The sequence below is a fragment of the Lagopus leucura genome, unplaced genomic scaffold, assembly GCF_019238085.1.
Source record: "Lagopus leucura isolate 7727_CA_CO unplaced genomic scaffold, USGS_WTPT01 Super-Scaffold_100029, whole genome shotgun sequence".
Lineage (NCBI taxonomy): Eukaryota > Metazoa > Chordata > Aves > Galliformes > Phasianidae > Lagopus > Lagopus leucura.
The window spans coordinates 826,546-843,953 of NW_024962280.1; the positions used below are offsets into that span (position 1 = coordinate 826,546).

Consider the following 17,408-nt stretch of genomic DNA (forward strand, 5'->3'; position numbering starts at 1 on the left):
TAGGTTAAGACAATTCATTCCACAGCATTTGAAGAAGCAGCATTGCTTTTGTGGTAGGGACAGGACCACACCTATCCTGTCATCAAAGCACAGTTTAAAACCATTGACAACTGCTGTATTTCTTTCATCCCATTAACTGTCTCAGGCCACATCTGAACAATCACCAAACTGAACTGATGATACTGAGCAGCTCTGGCTACCTGTCTTCACCAGCTTTTCTGTACCAGGAAGGAGCAACAGAATGATTTTCTTCTCAACTCTGTCAACAAACACAGGCAGTTTTTGTTGTTGTTTTAAATCTCTGCCTGCATGAACTCTATTCACTACGTACACTGTTCAGAATCTTGTCTCATACAGCATCCCCTGGGCAGGTATCCAAAGATGTCAGTGATATCTGGATGCCCCGTCCTAAGCCCTCTGTGGGGAGCTTGTCTGATTTCTGGTTTTCCTTTCATTCTCTCCCTGAAACAGAGATCTACTTCTTCGGATTTGCCATCTCAGAGACTGAAAGTAAAACAAGTCTTTTCTTTGTGACAGGTTGAGAGATGAGAACCAAGTCAGCTTCTCCAGGCCTTTTCCATGTTGCTTACAAATCTGACAGTGCAGGCCATCGTAACACAATGCTTTGTCTCCTTCCCTGAGCACCCTGTTCTGTAGCAAAATACCCACCACTGGAAAACACCACTGCTGTCACTGCTCAACAAAGTGCCTGCTGGAATGCACAGGCCAAGTCACACCACTCCTGCAAGCAAGGCCATCAGCAACACTCCCAGCAATAGAAACAGGAATGTTTGAGGGCAAATACTATCATGAATGAGAGATTAAAAATGACTTGAGTCTAAAAGAGGAGTCAGTAGGTCATAATAGATCACTCTGATCTTCAGTTACCTGAATACTTACACATGAAAAAAACAACACAAGCCCACGACAGCGCCTTCCCTTTCTGAAAGGAATGGGCATAGACAGAAAAAATAAAAAAATCAGAAGTGTTACCAAAAAAAACCCAGTTGGATTTCCCTAGTTATGACAATATCAGAAGCAGTAAAATAAATACATAAATAAGAATAAACCAGAAGGAATCTTGAGAGGCCATCCAGTCCACCCCCACCCTTGCAGGCACAGCCAACCACTCAAACACTCTGTAAGAGAAGATCCACCACATCCTTGCTGTAGTTTGAATGCTATCACAACCTTGCTATCAAGATGGAAACAAAGAACAATCAATCAAGAAACAAAGAACAATCTATTCCTTCCTTTTCAGCCACCTTTTACATATTTGAAGACTGTTACGTAAAGCACAGACTTCTCTTCTTTAGACTAAACAAACCCAATTCTTTCGATCTTTCCTCATAGGTCATGTTTGCTAGACCTCTGCTCATTCTTGCTGTTTTCCTCTGGACTCCCTCCAGTTGCTCCACGTCTCTCTTTGAGTGCAGTGCTCAAAACAGTACAGCTTGCTCCAGCTCAGACCTGGCCAATGCCAAGTAGAGTAGAAGGATTCTTTCTTGTGGCTTATATAAGATGCTCCTGTTCATACACCCTACTACGACATTTGCCTTTTTTGTGATACCATGGCACTGTTGAATCTTGGTCAGCTTGTGAATGACCAAAATTTCTGGAGCCTTTTAGTAGACCTGTTGCCTGCACTTTCTTCAGCTAACTTCAGTGATTGACTTCACTCTTCTGGCACTGCCTTTGGTCAGAATATTCCTCCAATCTGCCAACATCTTTCTTTAAGCGGAGGTAAACAAACAACACACTTTGACACATGGCCTTTATAAGAAACATGAAAGCAGTCGTTCTTACTACGGAAAGGTTTTAAAGTCTTTTGCCATTTGTTTAAAAAACCAAACCAAACCAAGAGGTTTACTTTTAGAAATCAACTTTTTATAATGCAACATTAAATAATTGACAAAACTGATTTTTTCTCTCTGCAGAATCAATTTTATGCTAGTAAAATTGGATCTTGGAACTCTGCATTGTATGACATACACATATTTGATAAATATTTGAGAGGGAAAAAAAAACAGCAAGACAGCACGTGTGCTGTTACAACAGTTTTGCAGCTGCTGAAACTTTGTGCCACACATCTCATTAGGGACAAGGAAAAACAAGGCTAGGAGAGAAAGACGAGTGAGTGCAGGAGGAAACAAATCCCTGGATCATGTCTTGGATTGCCCAGAGATCACAGTGGCAGAGGTGGGCTGGGGTACGCAGCCCAGTCACTGAGCCACAGCCCCACGTGCCGGGGGTCCCACGCTGGGACTCAGGTGAGCTGCGTCAGCTCTGCTCTGTTTGGGGCAGTGCTTTGGAAAGCAGCACAGCACCGTGCCTTCCCACATCCACCTTTACCATGCAGGTACAGACTGAGGGTAACTGACAGTAATGCCTGACCCACATAGCCTGCAGGAGACAGAGCTGCTGCAGATAAAGCCTCATACAGAAGCTCTGAGCGCTGACAGCGTGGAGGCTGCTTTAGCACAGAGCTTGCTGATGCCTCACTGCACCAACGCCTGAGTCAATAGAAGAGAATCTCACAGCCATTTCTTTTACAGAGCATACTCTGTTATTCATTAATTAACCCCATGAAAGGATTGCCTAGGAAAATATGTAACCATCCAATGGAATGTAATGCATAAATTATCATAAAGCTTGATGAAGTGTAGCACTAATTCTCATAGCTAGGTATTTCAGAACATCTCACTCATCTGCACCCTTAATTTCTTCCTCTATAAAAAGGAAGCACGGTTACACAAAGACCTAGTGATCTGGATGTGCCTGTTACTCCATTAATCTTCTCTTTTTTCGTCACAGAAAGTTGCTTTCTTTAAGCCTGTTCCTCTTACTACTTAATCCAATGTCAATGAGGCAGTAAACCTGGTGTACAACTCTACTGTAAGGTCCATTCATTGCAAAACCTGTATTGATACAGTCGGGCCACTTATACTGCAGTACGAAGGAATGGTCCTGTCTTTTTGTGCTGAAAAGCAGCAAGTAGCAAGATAGATGGCCAAGGCAGTTTGTGATAAATTGTGCCAAAGAATCCACGATGTTCCTCCTTGTCATCACTTTATGTAGACTGTATAAATTGGAAGCTGTAACATTTCTGCACAATTCATTTTGCAGGCCTATAAGAACTTTGTGAAAAAGAATGGCAAAGAAAAACTTCTCCCTGGCCTGGACATGAACCATCAGCAGCTGTTTTTTCTGAACTTCGCACAGGTATTTCACATGCTTGATGGAAGGCTGGGAAAATCACTCTGTTACAGTTTAACAGCAGGTTGGGAAGAGTAGGCTGACTTCTTAGCTCTACTAAGAGCTGTCCGAGCTGCTAAGGTGAGCAGCATTCTCTACAAGGTAGTGAAAGTAAAGTCTTAGGTAAGGTTCATCTTACCCACATAAATGAATTCATCTAGAGATAAATCTGGTGGGCAGCTTCTTGTGCTCAAATGCCTTTGTTTGAGAATAAGAACACACTTCAAAAATAATAATACATAGTTTTACTACATTTCAATATGAAATTTAATCTCCAAGTACTTCATTGTGAAATGACAGCAGGTTTCTTCCTGGACAATCTCGTTGCTAACAGATGCTTTTCTTTGTTATGTGTAGGTATGGTGTGGAACATACAGACCAGAATATGCTGTGAACTCCATCAAAACTGACGTCCACAGCCCAGGAAAATTCAGGTCAGCATGTGCACCAATCTTCAGTGTAATTCCTTAACATAACATAGCTTTCAGCTGCTGAATTTAAGAAGTCCTATATAGCAGGGTAGGTATTTAAGCATTCACAAAGACAGCAGGGTGCTAATGGCTGAGGGAGGCAGACTGCCCCCCAGCCCCAGCACAGCTTTGCTGATAGAAACACCAACATGAGAGTGGGCCTTCTGTCAGTAGCCTTTGTTTGCCTAAAGATGATTGGAGAGAGGAACTTCTTTCCTACCCAGAGCCAGAAAAACGTTCTCCTCCAGCAGGGTGGCCTGGTGTCCTCAATGCTGTGTGAGCTGCACTGCTTGCAGTGCTGCAGCCCCAAGCAGGCTCCACTGTGCCTGCTGGTACACAACACCACTGTTACAAGGGTAACAGAAGAGAGTTTTAGCTGGAAGGTTACTTATCTTCAAACAGAAACAAACCTGTGCATGTTAGTGCAACACACAAGCCTGTATTTTCTGTCCTGTATCTCTGGTTAGCCTTACCAAGAAAAGGTGGGCTTGGATTCAGCAGAGGCATACAGAAAAATGTCTGTTCAGAGTTGAAATCTTAGGGGCTGCCTGTTCATTTTAGGCCAGAGCAACCTGCTTATCAGTAGTATAACAGTGCTTTGGGTCTAACAGATCTGGTCCAGTGTGGTGAGATGATGTAGTAATGGTGAGATGCTGTAGTAATGCAGACACCACAGTGTATCTCATAGCTTTGAAAAACTCATCTCCAAGCCTCACACACACACAAAGGCTGATATCTCTCCTGATACAATTCGGAGCATTCATTTCAGTATCTCTCCTTCAGTGGCTTTCCATCACAGAGCTATCTTGTTTGTCCCACGTACTCAAATATTTGGTGAAAGTAGCGACTGTTCCTTCAGCTGCTGCTTGACTGGCATTTCTCTGTGGGTGGTTTCTGTACTTCCTGAACATCTCTCACAGAGGCCATTTGTGCAAAGTCCTGTGCTCAGCTGAATTCGGTCTCACTGCTCATGAGGCTGTGCTCTGCCCCTTCCTCCTATACCTCATTTGTATGAATCACAAGTCCCCCAAAATCAACTAGTTCAGCATCTTCACACAATCTGATTTGTGCACATTTTGAGCACGTCACATTCTGTATTGTGCTGTTTTTCAATCAGTAGGAAAGGCTACAAGCTGGATATCCAGTTACACAAACACTAATGAGGAACCATACTGATGTTTTCAGAAGGTGAGGTAGTTTGCAGGATGAGGCCCACAGAAGAGCTCTGAAAAGGAAAGCATTTCAGTACACAAGACATACCCACAAGATGACTGCAGTGTGACACTATTAAAACCACACGAGGGCTCCCAGTGCACTCAGCTTGATGGAGTTTGGTTGGATTATCTTTTGTTTTTTCAAACACCTGCTGGACTCACTGCAGGCTGTGTCTCCTACAGGCAGGACAGAGTGCTTCATAAAAACTGCTATTTGCCTAGAAAAATTTTAGCTTTTGGGTCAAGAGTTCCAAGTACTGGACAGGTAGAACTGTTTGTCTACAAATACAAGAAGTAACCAGAAAGATGGCTGAGATCAAATCCTTAAAGGCAGCAAAACAGAGCTGGTATCCGAGCATTAATATGCAATGTTAAAACACTGCTGGTGCTAGGTACCAGATCTTCACCTTTCTGGGAATATTAGAGAAGGAAGCAGAATTCTCAGCTCATCGTTGTGTTGTTTGTTAATAGCAAATGTAAACAGAGTTTACATTTACACCCAAAATACCTACTGCTCTGCTTCTGGCAAAATCGCGTTTCAGCAGTTGCAGTCCGTAGATCACTGAAGCACTGCTCCACCATTTAAACACCTTGCCTGAGTTCAGCTGCAGGCCCACATCCACGTGTGTTGGTGCCCACGTCTGACGTTCAGAGCTGAAGCTGCTGCCCCATGTAGGTACTGAACTCCTTCCACTCCTGAAGCAACAAGGGGCTCCTTGCAGTTACACTCACACATGTTCACAATTATACACGCAAAAACTGCCGTAGCTGGAATTTCCTCATACTCACTGGAGAGCTCTTGTTTGTTTGAGTCTTTATTCCAAGAAACTCCTTCACTGAAACATTTGTGGAGAACGCCCAGAGGAACAGTATCCTCTTCGTTTCCATCTGATTGGAGTACAGATGCAAATGAACATTCCCTGAGAAGGGAGAGCCATTCCTCCAACTCAGGGCCTCATTCTCCTGATGCCAGGAAACTCGTCGGCAAAGCAGAGCTGTGAAAAAATGCCAGCGGGAACTAAGGATAGGCAAAATGTGATGGGGGAAAAAGGTTAGAAATGTGGATCTTTCTGTTTGGGTTGGTTTGGGTTTTTTTTCTTTACTAAAGAAAGGGAATTAAAAATGCCACGATGTTCTTGTTTTGTTTTAAAGGGTCATAGGATCACTGCAAAACTCTCCGGAGTTTTCTGAAGCCTTTTCATGCACCACAAAAAGCTACATGGATCCTGCTAAAAAATGCCGGGTTTGGTGATGGAGCTGCACGCTCTGCAGCTCAAGAAGCTTTCCAGAAAAACAGAAATTATGGACTAATTTTGACAACAGGCAGAGGGAAGAAAATGGACAGAAAAACACTACAGAAGTCCCCTTAATCCTTAGGAAACGGGCAAGCAGGAAGCAATCGCACCAAAACAATCCATTTCTCCAGTGCAGGCTAACAGCGAGGCAGCGCCCAGCTCTTGTGGCTGTCGCTGCTCCTCAGCCAGCCCTGCAGGATGCACAGCAGCACTGCACTCACAGCTAACCCTGCTCCCCACCCCGCCATGGCTTTCTGATCATGATTTTAAATGTCAAAGTACAACGCATCATCTCCCACTGGTTGATGAACGCGTATTTCTGATCGAGCAAAGGAAGGAAGTATTAAGTAACCCACGGTATTGCTGATCGTAACGTGATAACGAGGCAGCAGTTTGCATCCTGTGTCAGAATTTGTACCCTCTGCTGTTAGGATAAATCCGTTCTACCAAATGCTTTCATTTCTACTTGAAGCCATTTATACAAAGGGAGTCCAAAGATGTGTGTAGTTAAATAACCTCTCGCTAATTATTCCATCGTGTATTACTTCAACTCACATTTACAACAGCTTATTTACTGAAATTGCAGGTAATTTATTAATTTTTGAACGCATAATCTATAAGACTGTGATCAAAGACCCTCCACAATTTTCTATGCTTTTTCTTGCTTTCTCTAATGTTGGCCTTTTTAAAAGTTTCTAGCAATGTATAAATCACAGTTTTTGTACTTAAATCTGAGTTACACTTTTGACTTAAACTACTGTAATATATTTTATCATCATCTGCATAGAACTGGCCAATTAGAGTAATGAGTGGAATCAGACAGTAAGATACAGCCTCCAAAACAGACGTGCAGTGGAGAACACCAATAAGTGTACTGTCATGCACAGCTTTCAGACTGACCATCTCAGCAGTGAGGGTTTCTGTCCTGCACATAATTGGTACACGCTCTAACGGATGTCAGTCCTCACACCAGGAAAGCTGCACAGCTGCTTACCATAACAGAGCTTTAAATGAGAAGGTAACGGGCTTTAAATCTGCAATGATAGGTACTGAACATCATCATGCAGATTGTAAAGGAACTGCTTTGTATACCAAAGCAAACAGATTTCCAGAAATAAGTGGCAGATACCTCAGATGACTGCTACAATAGGTATATTTGAAAACCTATGTTCCTTTTAGCTTTTTGAGTTTGTCATCTGATAAAAACATTTTGATAATAAACTGAAATTATAAACCAAACGCAGTGCGTGTTCTTTACAGGAAGTGCAGCAGAAGAGAAGCGCGCTGTCCATCTGCATACTGAGCTGGGAGTTTGGAGGGAAGTGTGAAATACAAACCACCCCTAAGGCATATAAGCAGAAATAGGCAAAGTTCCCTAGCTGTTGTTGGCTACCAAGTGCTCACATGCATCCTGCCTCCGTTACATGACACCAGGCCAGCAAGTGAGTGGAGATCTGGGAAACAGCCTACAGACACTGCAGGATTTGGTGTCGGAATTTTTATGAGAAGGTTTAAAGAAAAAGGAATGAGACATAGTAGGAACCAAAGTACTCTCGTTAGTAAAAGCCGTATTTACGCATGCCCCCAAACCAAAGCCACGCGTTTCCCAGACCAGCACCCTCCTCACTTCACTAAGCGCAGGACCAAACCTGCAGCAAAGGAGGCTGCTCGTTTCCTTCCTCCCCTCTGGAGCAGGTGGGAAAACGAACAGAGGTTGGCTCTGCTCCCGGCCAAAGCTGCTGGATCAGGGGAGCACGAGTGCTGAAAGAGCCCCAGTGGGACACAGACACACACGGGGACCAAGAGGACACAAAAGCAGGCACGCTCTCCAGCACAGCCCTGCACCCCATCGCTGCTGGCGCTAGGCCTGTCCTGTGCTCGCAGCAGCCTTGTCCTCCACAGCACTCACCAAAAGCCACTGGGCACACCTGCTGAGTGCAGCAAGGCCACGTGTAGCATCCAACAGAGAAACATCATGCACAGGACGGATTTTAAAAACCAAGCTTTAACCTGTAACACTCAGGATTTTCACACTCATGCAAAAGTGAAAATCGGGTATTCCATAAGAGAAACTAGTAATTGAGATGCAAGATATCTGACGTTAAGCAAGCAGTGAAAAGTCACAACACACCTTTTATCACAGCTTGCAAACTAATTAGCACCAGTGAGGCTTTCCTCCTTTTTATAACGTTAATGTCAGGGAAATATTTATAGGTATGCCACAGGAAGCATCCACCAAAGGCCTCGAGAACAACAAAGCCTGAAAAACATGCCACTCAATGTGGCATTCCTATTTTGCTGCTTCTCCAGGTCTGCGTAAGCACTCTAACAGATTTCACATCAGGAGCAGAAGTTGTAGGCAACTGCACTGCTTCTTTCTAGGATTTCCTTGTTCAGGAAACCACCACATTTTGTGTGGAAAGATAGAGAAGCAATCAATGTGGCACCACTGATGGAAGCACTGTGCTGCTGAAGTCCTCCCCTCTCTGTAACGCTCGCTGCTTTGGCTGTGCCGCCTAAGAAAGCTGCCTGGGCAGCTCCTGGCCTCACCAACACCAACATTCATGAGCGGCAGATGCTGACAGTGACTTTACAATGAACAAATTTAGATGCAAGCTATTTACTTTAAAGGAAAGGCGAAGAGGCACTCATAGTGTGGTTGGCAAAGAGCAAGTTACCTTAAGCTCACCTAGAGACGTGAGGTGTGGTCACTTACTTAAAACCAAACCAAGTGTCTTCCAAAAAGACAAAATTGAGCTCTATGAAAATTTAAGATTCCAACTAAATGGAAATCTGCAGTGGTCATATCCATGGAAGGAGATTAAAACCAAGCACCTCAAAAGACATCTGATGAGGTTCAAATCATCCCACTAACCTAAAGCAAGTTTTTAAAAATACTGTTTTGTCAGTAGATATTGGAGTAAATTCTCCTCCAGAAGAACCACAGCTGTGCACATTTTGTCAGTCGCAGTGTGAGCACGGCAGAATTTGAAGTTACTCCATGAAATATAACAACTTCCCACAGCTGAAGCCGTGTTTCACAGAACAGAAAGCATTTGGTACAGAAAACAAGGTGGCAATTATAATAATAAAAATATATATCCTGAGTTCTGATACCAAGCAGATTTTCCCTGAAATTATTCAGATCCCACATGCCTCTCTGTCTTTCTTAGCCTGCTTTACCTTGGGCTGCTCCTCTCTCATCGCACACCAGGACACCACAACCCACCATGGGGAGAAGCTACAGCAGTGACTCAACACAGAAGAAAGATTTGTAAAACCATCCTTTAACAGAAACAAGTCCTGATGAGCTCAGCCCAAACTCTGGGGCTCAGTAATGGTTTGAAAGCTGGATTTGTGCCCTGGCAGGAATCTGTTCCCTCCCTCACGTACATTCAGCTGGGCGTTGTATTGCCCACTGTCTCTGGCACTCAGCTGTGCAATGAGAAATGCTTCCTGTGCTCCACACCAAACATCATTACCTCAGAAAAGGGAAATGTTTCCTACATTCAGCAATGGAACAATTGCACTGCCCTCCCCACACTGCAGACCCCTTACAGCCTTCACAGGTACCATGCAAAGGCACGTGAACATAACAGAATCCATCAAGCAGACATCTGGGACAAAACTTCTCATGACAATATTCACAGCTGTGAATTTTCACTCCCAGCTGCTGCTTCGCACTGACCTGGTGACAACACCACCATTCAGGGCATCCTGCACCAACCATGCAGACACTCACGTAGCATCGCACACTGAACTGATGGCACAACAGAAAACACAAAGAGCACTTTGTGAGGATGCACATTACGTAAACCATTTCTCTTCTTTAAGCCTTCCTTCCTTACGCGGGGATTTACTGATCAAGTTTTAAGATTATCAAAAAGATTCAGATCCATTACCTCCCGAATTCCCCACATCTACTCCAGGTCTTGTGTCTCAATGATACACCAGTACAGTACTGAATGAGAGCCAGCTCAGTATTTGTTCTTGTCACAGCACAGCAGATACACAATACAGCACCCACTTTGTTTTACTACATACAAGCATTGCTATATATTCATGTTGGATACAGAAGACAAGACCAAAGAAATAAGTATAGCATATGCAAAAAAACTGTACAATTTGGCTTCTGCAGGATCTCAGAAGTCGGAATGCAGCCCAGAGTAGAGGCAGGCCACAGGAAAGGCCATCCTGCACAACAGGGTACCTTTGGGGTAGCTGCACGGCACTTCACATCCCAGCTTGCCAGTTACACTCTGCAATCAGCATATTTTAGATATCCTGGCACTGCTGTAGTTAGAGCATCAGAACATCAGTTAGATCAGCTGAACATCAGAACTGACACAGGCAACATGAGGTTGTATTTTAAGAGAAACCAGTGCAGGAGCAGAAGACAGATGCCCTGCTGGTGTTGAGACATCCCATGCTAGCTGCAGTTTCTGAAGGACTGGGCCGCCTGCCCACGTGTGCTGCGTGCCTGCAGCCCAGCTAGGAGGTGATGAAGTGCAGCAAAGTCATTAATCAGCATGACGAGCCATAGTAACCCAGAGAAAACTGATGGCAGAGAGCACGACTGCTGGGGAAGAGCTGTGACAGGGAGGATTCCAGCTGCAGCTCCTCTGAGTGAACAATCCTGCAATGCATCCTCAACCAGACGCAGCCACAGAACGCTGCAGGCCCACCACGATGACTCCACCTGGCTACAACACTTCCTACTCCATCGAGGACAACTTTTGGGGCCGGGATCAATGAACCAGCCTGCTTCTGGCTGCCCAGCGCTCCCCCCCAGCTGCCTTCCAGTAGGTGACTTCATCCCAACATCACCTCCTCCTGCTGCTCCCGACCACAGGCAGGTAGGGAGCCTGGGAGCTGCCGTTTGATCATTAAATCAATAAGCTCGAAGCATAAACATACCCTACCGTTTGTCCCTCTGAGCCGACCTGCATTGCCCTGGGGCACAGCCAGCACTGACGCCACCCAGCAGCAAAGCACGGCACCACACAGAGCAGCTGCTCTCAGCACAAACCCGGTTTGCACAAAAAGAAACTCAGGTGTTTTCACACAGCAGCCAACCTTCTCTGCAGCTCCGTGTCAAATCAGGGTTTTAACACACAGACATCATTACCCCCACGTGCTTCTGGCCGTGGTGAGGGATCCAGGCACACGCGGCCGGGCCTGCAGCACAGCCTCATTTCCACACACGCACAGCCACCCCTGCGCTGCCCAGCAGTGCTTGCAGCCAAACACCCACAGCTGTAAAGCACAGCACGAGGCGGCAGCCAGCCGCGTTCAGCAGACATAAAACCAGCGTTCCGTCCCGCAGCTCCTACCTGCGTCCGCGTCCGTGCTGCAGGCTGAGCTCCAACGAAGCCCCGACTGACCCGTGCTGGGCTCAGCCCCCATCCCAGAGGCGGCTCCCAGCCCACGCGGAGCAGCGCCATCTCCGCACCTGGGCACAGCCCGCACCTCGCTGCCTGCGGCCCCGCCCCCTTCCAGAAGGTTCCCGGCCCCGCCCCGTTCCAGAAGGTTCCCCCTGTTGGCGCCACCATTGCCCGGCAGAGGCTCTGCTGCACGGTGAGGTGCAGAGTTGCTGCCCTGAGGATGGCTGCTCTGCGCTGTGCTCAGCGCGCTTCAAGCGCTCTGTGGAACGCATTGCTTCCCTGGAATCGCCCACTTTTTATGACCCTCCGAGCCTGGCAGGAGCTTCTTTCCCTTCCTGCGGCCAACTCAGGAACGCGGTTCTGTTTCGCTCCCCCATCGCTGAGAGCAGCGGTTGCAGCTCATTATCTCATAGTTTAATCTGTAGGAAAAAATGCAGCAAAGAAGCTGGGAGCGAGCTAAGGATCCACAGGGATGAGTGTGGGAGTAGTTGTGTCTTTGCAAGGCACATCTTTCCGCTCTCAAAAATCAGCTGAAGCTGAATTAGACTGTTTATACTTTAGCTCTGTACGTTTCAATTTGAAGCGTTCGGTGCCCAGTGTTGATAGGCACCCAAAAAAGCTGCCAGGGGCACCTGGCTGTCTCAGCACTGTGTTCTCAGCAGTGCCTGCTAAATAAACTGGCTGCAGGTGGGGAATGGCTTTTTGGGCCACAAAATGAGCAGGGGGCTGCAGCACCTGCACTATGAAGACAGGCTGAGGGAGCTGGGTTTGTTCAGCCTGGAGAAAAGAAGGCTGCGGAGTGACCTCATGGCAGCCTGCAGTACCTAGAGGGAGCCTGCAAACAGGAGGGGAATCAACTCTTGAAAAGGATTGATAACAGCAGGACAAGGGGAAATGGTTTGAAGCTGAGGGTGGGCAGATTGAGGTTGGGTGTCAGGGGAAGTTCCTGCTATGAGAGCGGTGAGGTGCTGGAACAGCTGCCCAGAGAGGCTGTGATGCTCCATCTGTCCCTGGAGGTGTTCAAGGCCAGGTTGGATGGGGCCATGGGCAGCCTGGGCTGCTGTGAAATGGGGAGGTTGGTGGCCCTGTTTGTGGTGGGGGGGTTGGAGATTCATGATCTTTGAGGTCCCTTCCAACCCGGGCCATTCTGTAATTTTGTGTGATTCTTTGCTGTGCAGGTTACAGAACACTGGCACAGGATGCTCATATGTGCTGGAATCTCCTCTGGAGATATTCAGAATCCCCCTGGGGGCTTTCCTGCATGACCTGCTGCAGGGAAACTGCGTGATGGGGGGAGCTCCAGGGGTCCTTTCAACCCCTAACTCTACAACAGGCTGCTCAGGGGAAGAGATGTGCTGTTTATCTGCTCATGAAAGGAAGAATAAGCTCACAAGGCTTGTAGATAAAAAGAGTGTATATGATATCTACAGTGTTGGTATTAAAAATAATTAAACATATTTTAGTTGTTAGACATTCCAATTTAACTTTCAGGTTGTTCCAATCAGCATCACTGTAAATTCTTCTGTCCTGTAAGACAAAGAAAATGATGTTGAAAAAGGCACTGATGCACCCCAAAGAACACGTGGATGGCATTTGGTTCAGTGCAAGTCACTTACTTCTGTCAGGAGAAGACGATATAAACCATCAGTGCACAGCCCACTATCCAGCCAACTGCGAGCAGGATGGGTACCACAAGGCGTGAAAGGGGGAGCGGGGCTGAAAGAGGAATGATCATCTTTTTCAGAGAGGGCACACGTTATATTGACTGTGAGCTCACTGCTCTAAACACAACAAAGCCGTTGTTATCACAAAACAAGAAAGATACGTGAGTTTGGGCCACATCTACAATGGCTATTTTTGGCATGGAGTCACCATGTCTTGGCAGGTACATATACATAGCAAAACCCAAAGCCATTTCCACGCTCTGGTCTCTGCAATCAGATAGGTGCGAGGCTTAACACTTCCAAAAGAAGCAGAGAGCAGAGACAGAAGTTCTGTCCTTGGCCTCCACAGGTCATCAGGAGAACATCTGGACTGGATGGAGAGCAGACTCAGGTTCAATAGGCTGAACGTGCCTGTACAGCACCTTCCAGAAGTCTCATGAGCTTGATGACAGCAAATTAAAAATACTGCAATTATGTATATATACTATAAACATATAATTATATACTTATTTTTATATATACTACATATATATATATAATATTGTACCTGTTTAATTTAAGATTAATGTGCCTGGAGGCACAATGAGGGGTGCTGAGTGAGCGGGGTGTTTGCCCAGGGCTGCGCCTCAGGCACCCATCTCAGCACTGTGTGTGCAGCGCTGGCTTTGCCCTCTTCTCTCTCCTGTCCTGCAGTGAGACAGGGTATTCACTGCAAGGGTTTCCCTTGGCTTAAAGTAAGAAAATAACACATAAACTATCTGCCTTAGTTGGGCCACAGAAATCTGACGTCTTGCCTGTTCCATCCACTAAGAACTAAAATAGGCTAATAAATAGCTTGGAGGCAAATTGAGGTGGTGGTTCTCTGGGAAGCACACAGAAAGCAGGAACAGCCCTTATAAACGTGAGCCTGGGCAGCAACAGAGTTTCAAAGACCCTTCTCGCAGTTTGTAGCAAATAGCAGAAGCTTGCCAGTAAGCAGCACATCAACCTCAGAAACTGCATTAGTTACCAGCATATTGCAGAATGCAAAAGTACAACATTCTGCAGTTAAAAGACTCCCGGGTTTTTGAAGGATTAATAAATAATGTAAAGCTCTCCACAACACCTGCACATTTGACATCCAGTAGAGAGACTTTGGAGGGAAGCTGAATAATTTAAGGCTTTCCATGTTGCTCTTAAAAAACCCCACCAACACAGCCATGGTATTCCATGGTACATCTACCAAGTGGGAAAGAGCACATGGGTAGGAAATCTGCGTGTGCTGCCATTAAAACATGAGACATATAAACAGCAACCATGCAGCACAAGGATACAAACTTGCTATGCAATAGAGTGTCCTTTTGCCATAGGGGAGTCCTTGCTTGTTTCCTGTAAAGAGTGTTTGACTCTGTAAGAAAGGTCCTTCTGTTGGGAATCATTGCTCTTTCATTCTCCTAAAGATCCTGTTACACATAAACGTCTGGACCCTACTGAGGCACATGGAAGAATTTTGATAGAGCTCTGCTCACTGCCAATATATCTGCTGGATTTGGTGTTTTGTTATGTGAGATCCACTTGAAATGCAGAAAGGTAGGAGGAGCAAGCCAGTGCTGACGGGTCAGCAGGAATGCTGGGCCACCATTTGTCATGGGCAGCAAGCAGCTGGCTCTGAGCGATAGAGTTTCACAGGAGCCATTAAGAGTACTTGTGTTTCATTGCTTAAGAGCAGAGATGACTATGAGATCATTTGCTCTGATCCCCAGCATGTCACGGGACAGATACTCCAAGTGAGAGTAAAGCAGCTTTGTGAATACTACTTTATGCCACGAGCAGGGGATGCTGAAGCACCGAGCACAGCTCGTGCACAAGGCTGGGTGCTAGGCTGCATGAGACATCCAGGGTAACCTGTCTGCAAGGCATCACTTAGAAGGTGGCAAACTCCTTTTGCAAGGCCACAGAAGAAGGTGACAGACTGCAGGGTTCCAATCTTTGGGAAAATATCCCGAGCCTAAATCTGACAAGCACGCATCACTCTCCTTGTGGAGCAGAGCTGGGCACACCAACAGCTGCAAAGACAGCATCTGCACTGCCCAGTGCTCAGTGCTCAGTGCTCAGTGCTCAGGCTGAGCTCCGGTGAGGGGCAGTGGGACAGCAGCAGGGGAGCACGCTCCTAAGGTAATGGAAAGAAATCTTTACTGACCCCTGCAGGTAATCAGCTGCAATCCTAAAATGTGAGGATACATCGTAATTGCTGTTATAATGAATGCAAATGAGAGCAGGATACTGAGGGAAACGTGGGCTGTTGAAGAGCAACCATGAGCATTGCTTCGAAACAGGAAATCAAGCCCAGCTGCTGGGCTAGAGCCCATTGAAAGCAAAAGGACGAATCTGGGTGGCAGCAAGAATAAAGGAATCTTACTGTGACCCGTGTACATAAGCTGGCATCCTAGCTATGAATTACTTTCTTTTTCCTCCACTGCAGTAATTTTTCTCTATTTCAGACATGAATTTATCTCAAAATAAGAGAGGGGCAGGTCAGAGTGGCAAACACAGCACTTCTGTATTTCTGCAGAGCTTCTCTGCATGCAACAAATAGTGCACAGAGTGCTGTGCCTTCACAGATCAGGAGCCTCAGAATTGTGCATGATGGGATGCTGATGTACCACAGCAATGTCAACTGCTGGTCAGCAGAAATCTGGGAAGGAAGGAGCACACATCTCCTGCACCATCCTTCAACTCTGCTGGCACTGGACAGAGGAAGCATGGTCCATGCCTGGTGGCACAGGGTGCTGGGGCTGTCCCAGGGTTGCACCATGCGTTAGGTGGAGCAGACAGGTGTCCCACCACTCCCCACATCCGACACCACTTGCCTGCATCCTGGCTGCCAGCTCCAACAAACCAGTTTTTCTGAATTCCACGCATGCTACCAATAGAGCATGGTGCTCTAAAACCCAGTTTAAAGCAGATTGGACACAGACAGGCTTTGTGCTGATGGCTTTTGCCAGCTCCAGACTTGAAAGTCACACAAGCCCAGCAGCCAATCTTTCTGCCTGGGTCTCCTGGCCATGCCAACCCCCGCCCCAGTGATGCCCAGTCTCACAGTGCCAGGCTCCCATTGCTGCCCCAGGCTGTGGTTGGCTCCAGCCTGGCTCTGTCTCTCATCCATGGCTGCATCACTTTTTTTCTTTTCTTAAGCACAGACATAAAGATTCTACCAGTGCTACACATGCATCCGTACTCATTCACAGTGGAATATCAGTGTAATTTCCATGAACACCAATGAAAAGAAGGATTAAGAAATGGCATTTAGTTCCCAGTTGTACCCAAGCTCAGCAGCATTTCACTGTCCTTTTAGATACCAGTGGTAACTGTGCCACAGACAGGAGACACAGGGCTTTAAGAGCTACTGGTATACCTAGGAAGGTGGATAAGTTCCTCTTACAAGTAAAAGCATTGCTGAGTAACTGTGCATGGCTGACACTGTACATAAGCACACAGCTCTGTCACCGTGCAAACCTCTTTGGTGAGCCAAACAGAGAGTGACAGTGAATACAAAATGCATTTTTATAAACTGCCTTTTCTCATCTTCAGTGGAATTGTGCTCACAGCAAACAGCGCATTATTAAAATCTCATTTTATTCTGCCTTTGGGCTTTGCAGAGTTAAAATCTAAATTGCTTTGTGTTCACCTAGCATTGTGCTCAGACTGCAGCTATGCAATAGATCTAAATTACTGTCAAACGTAACTCAATTTCCATGGTTCAGTTTAATTACATTCATCAACTTAAAATCACAACTACAAAAACAAAAGAAAATAAAACGGGTAGAATTCAGAGGCAGGAAGAACTCGAGCTACTTTAAACTCACCGCTGCTAACAGAACTAAGAAATCTTGGGCTTTCTTACTAGAAAGTAACTTGCACAGTGTGACTGAACAACAATTAGTTCTACACGAAGAGCTGAGCATTCTCACCTCATGCTGTTCACGTTTATGACTTTTAAGAATACACGGCCACGCTGACTTCTAATCACACACCTTACCTGGCTCTGCCATTCCTCCCTCTGCCGGCTTTATTGACAAGGTTTAAGGTTTGCCTCTGCAGTTATTCCCGTGAGCGCCGGGATGCTTTAAATAGAGCAATATTTGGA

General features: G+C 46.0%; 2 protein-coding genes across 5 annotated transcripts in view; one reads left to right on the top strand and one right to left on the bottom strand.

Annotated features, from left to right (window-relative positions):
• Positions 1 to 7,473, top strand: part of MME (membrane metalloendopeptidase) — a 38,897-nt gene extending 31,424 nt beyond the window's left edge. For all 3 annotated transcript variants that reach the window (XM_042881309.1, XM_042881310.1, XM_042881308.1), the window contains exons 21-23: positions 3,127 to 3,222; positions 3,613 to 3,689; positions 6,092 to 7,473. In XM_042881309.1, the coding sequence (XP_042737243.1) occupies positions 3,127 to 3,222; positions 3,613 to 3,689; positions 6,092 to 6,191 (273 nt within the window). In that variant the 3' untranslated portion in view covers positions 6,192 to 7,473. The remainder of the gene's footprint in view (positions 1 to 3,126; positions 3,223 to 3,612; positions 3,690 to 6,091) is intronic.
• A 5,541-nt stretch (positions 7,474 to 13,014) lies between these two features.
• Positions 13,015 to 17,408, bottom strand: STRIT1 (small transmembrane regulator of ion transport 1). 2 transcript variants are annotated; one of them, XM_042881366.1, is made up of 4 exons: positions 17,301 to 17,408; positions 14,600 to 14,650; positions 13,235 to 13,334; positions 13,015 to 13,145 (listed from the first exon to the last, which is right to left on the bottom strand). In XM_042881366.1, exons 1-3 carry the CDS (start codon positions 17,311 to 17,313, stop codon positions 13,240 to 13,242), a joined length of 159 nt encoding a protein of 52 aa, XP_042737300.1. In that variant the 5' UTR covers positions 17,314 to 17,408; the 3' UTR covers positions 13,015 to 13,145; positions 13,235 to 13,239. The 2 variants fall into 2 exon arrangements, with proteins under 2 accessions (XP_042737300.1, XP_042737301.1); XM_042881367.1 differs by lacking the exon at positions 14,600 to 14,650 and having other exon boundaries at positions 17,301 to 17,407.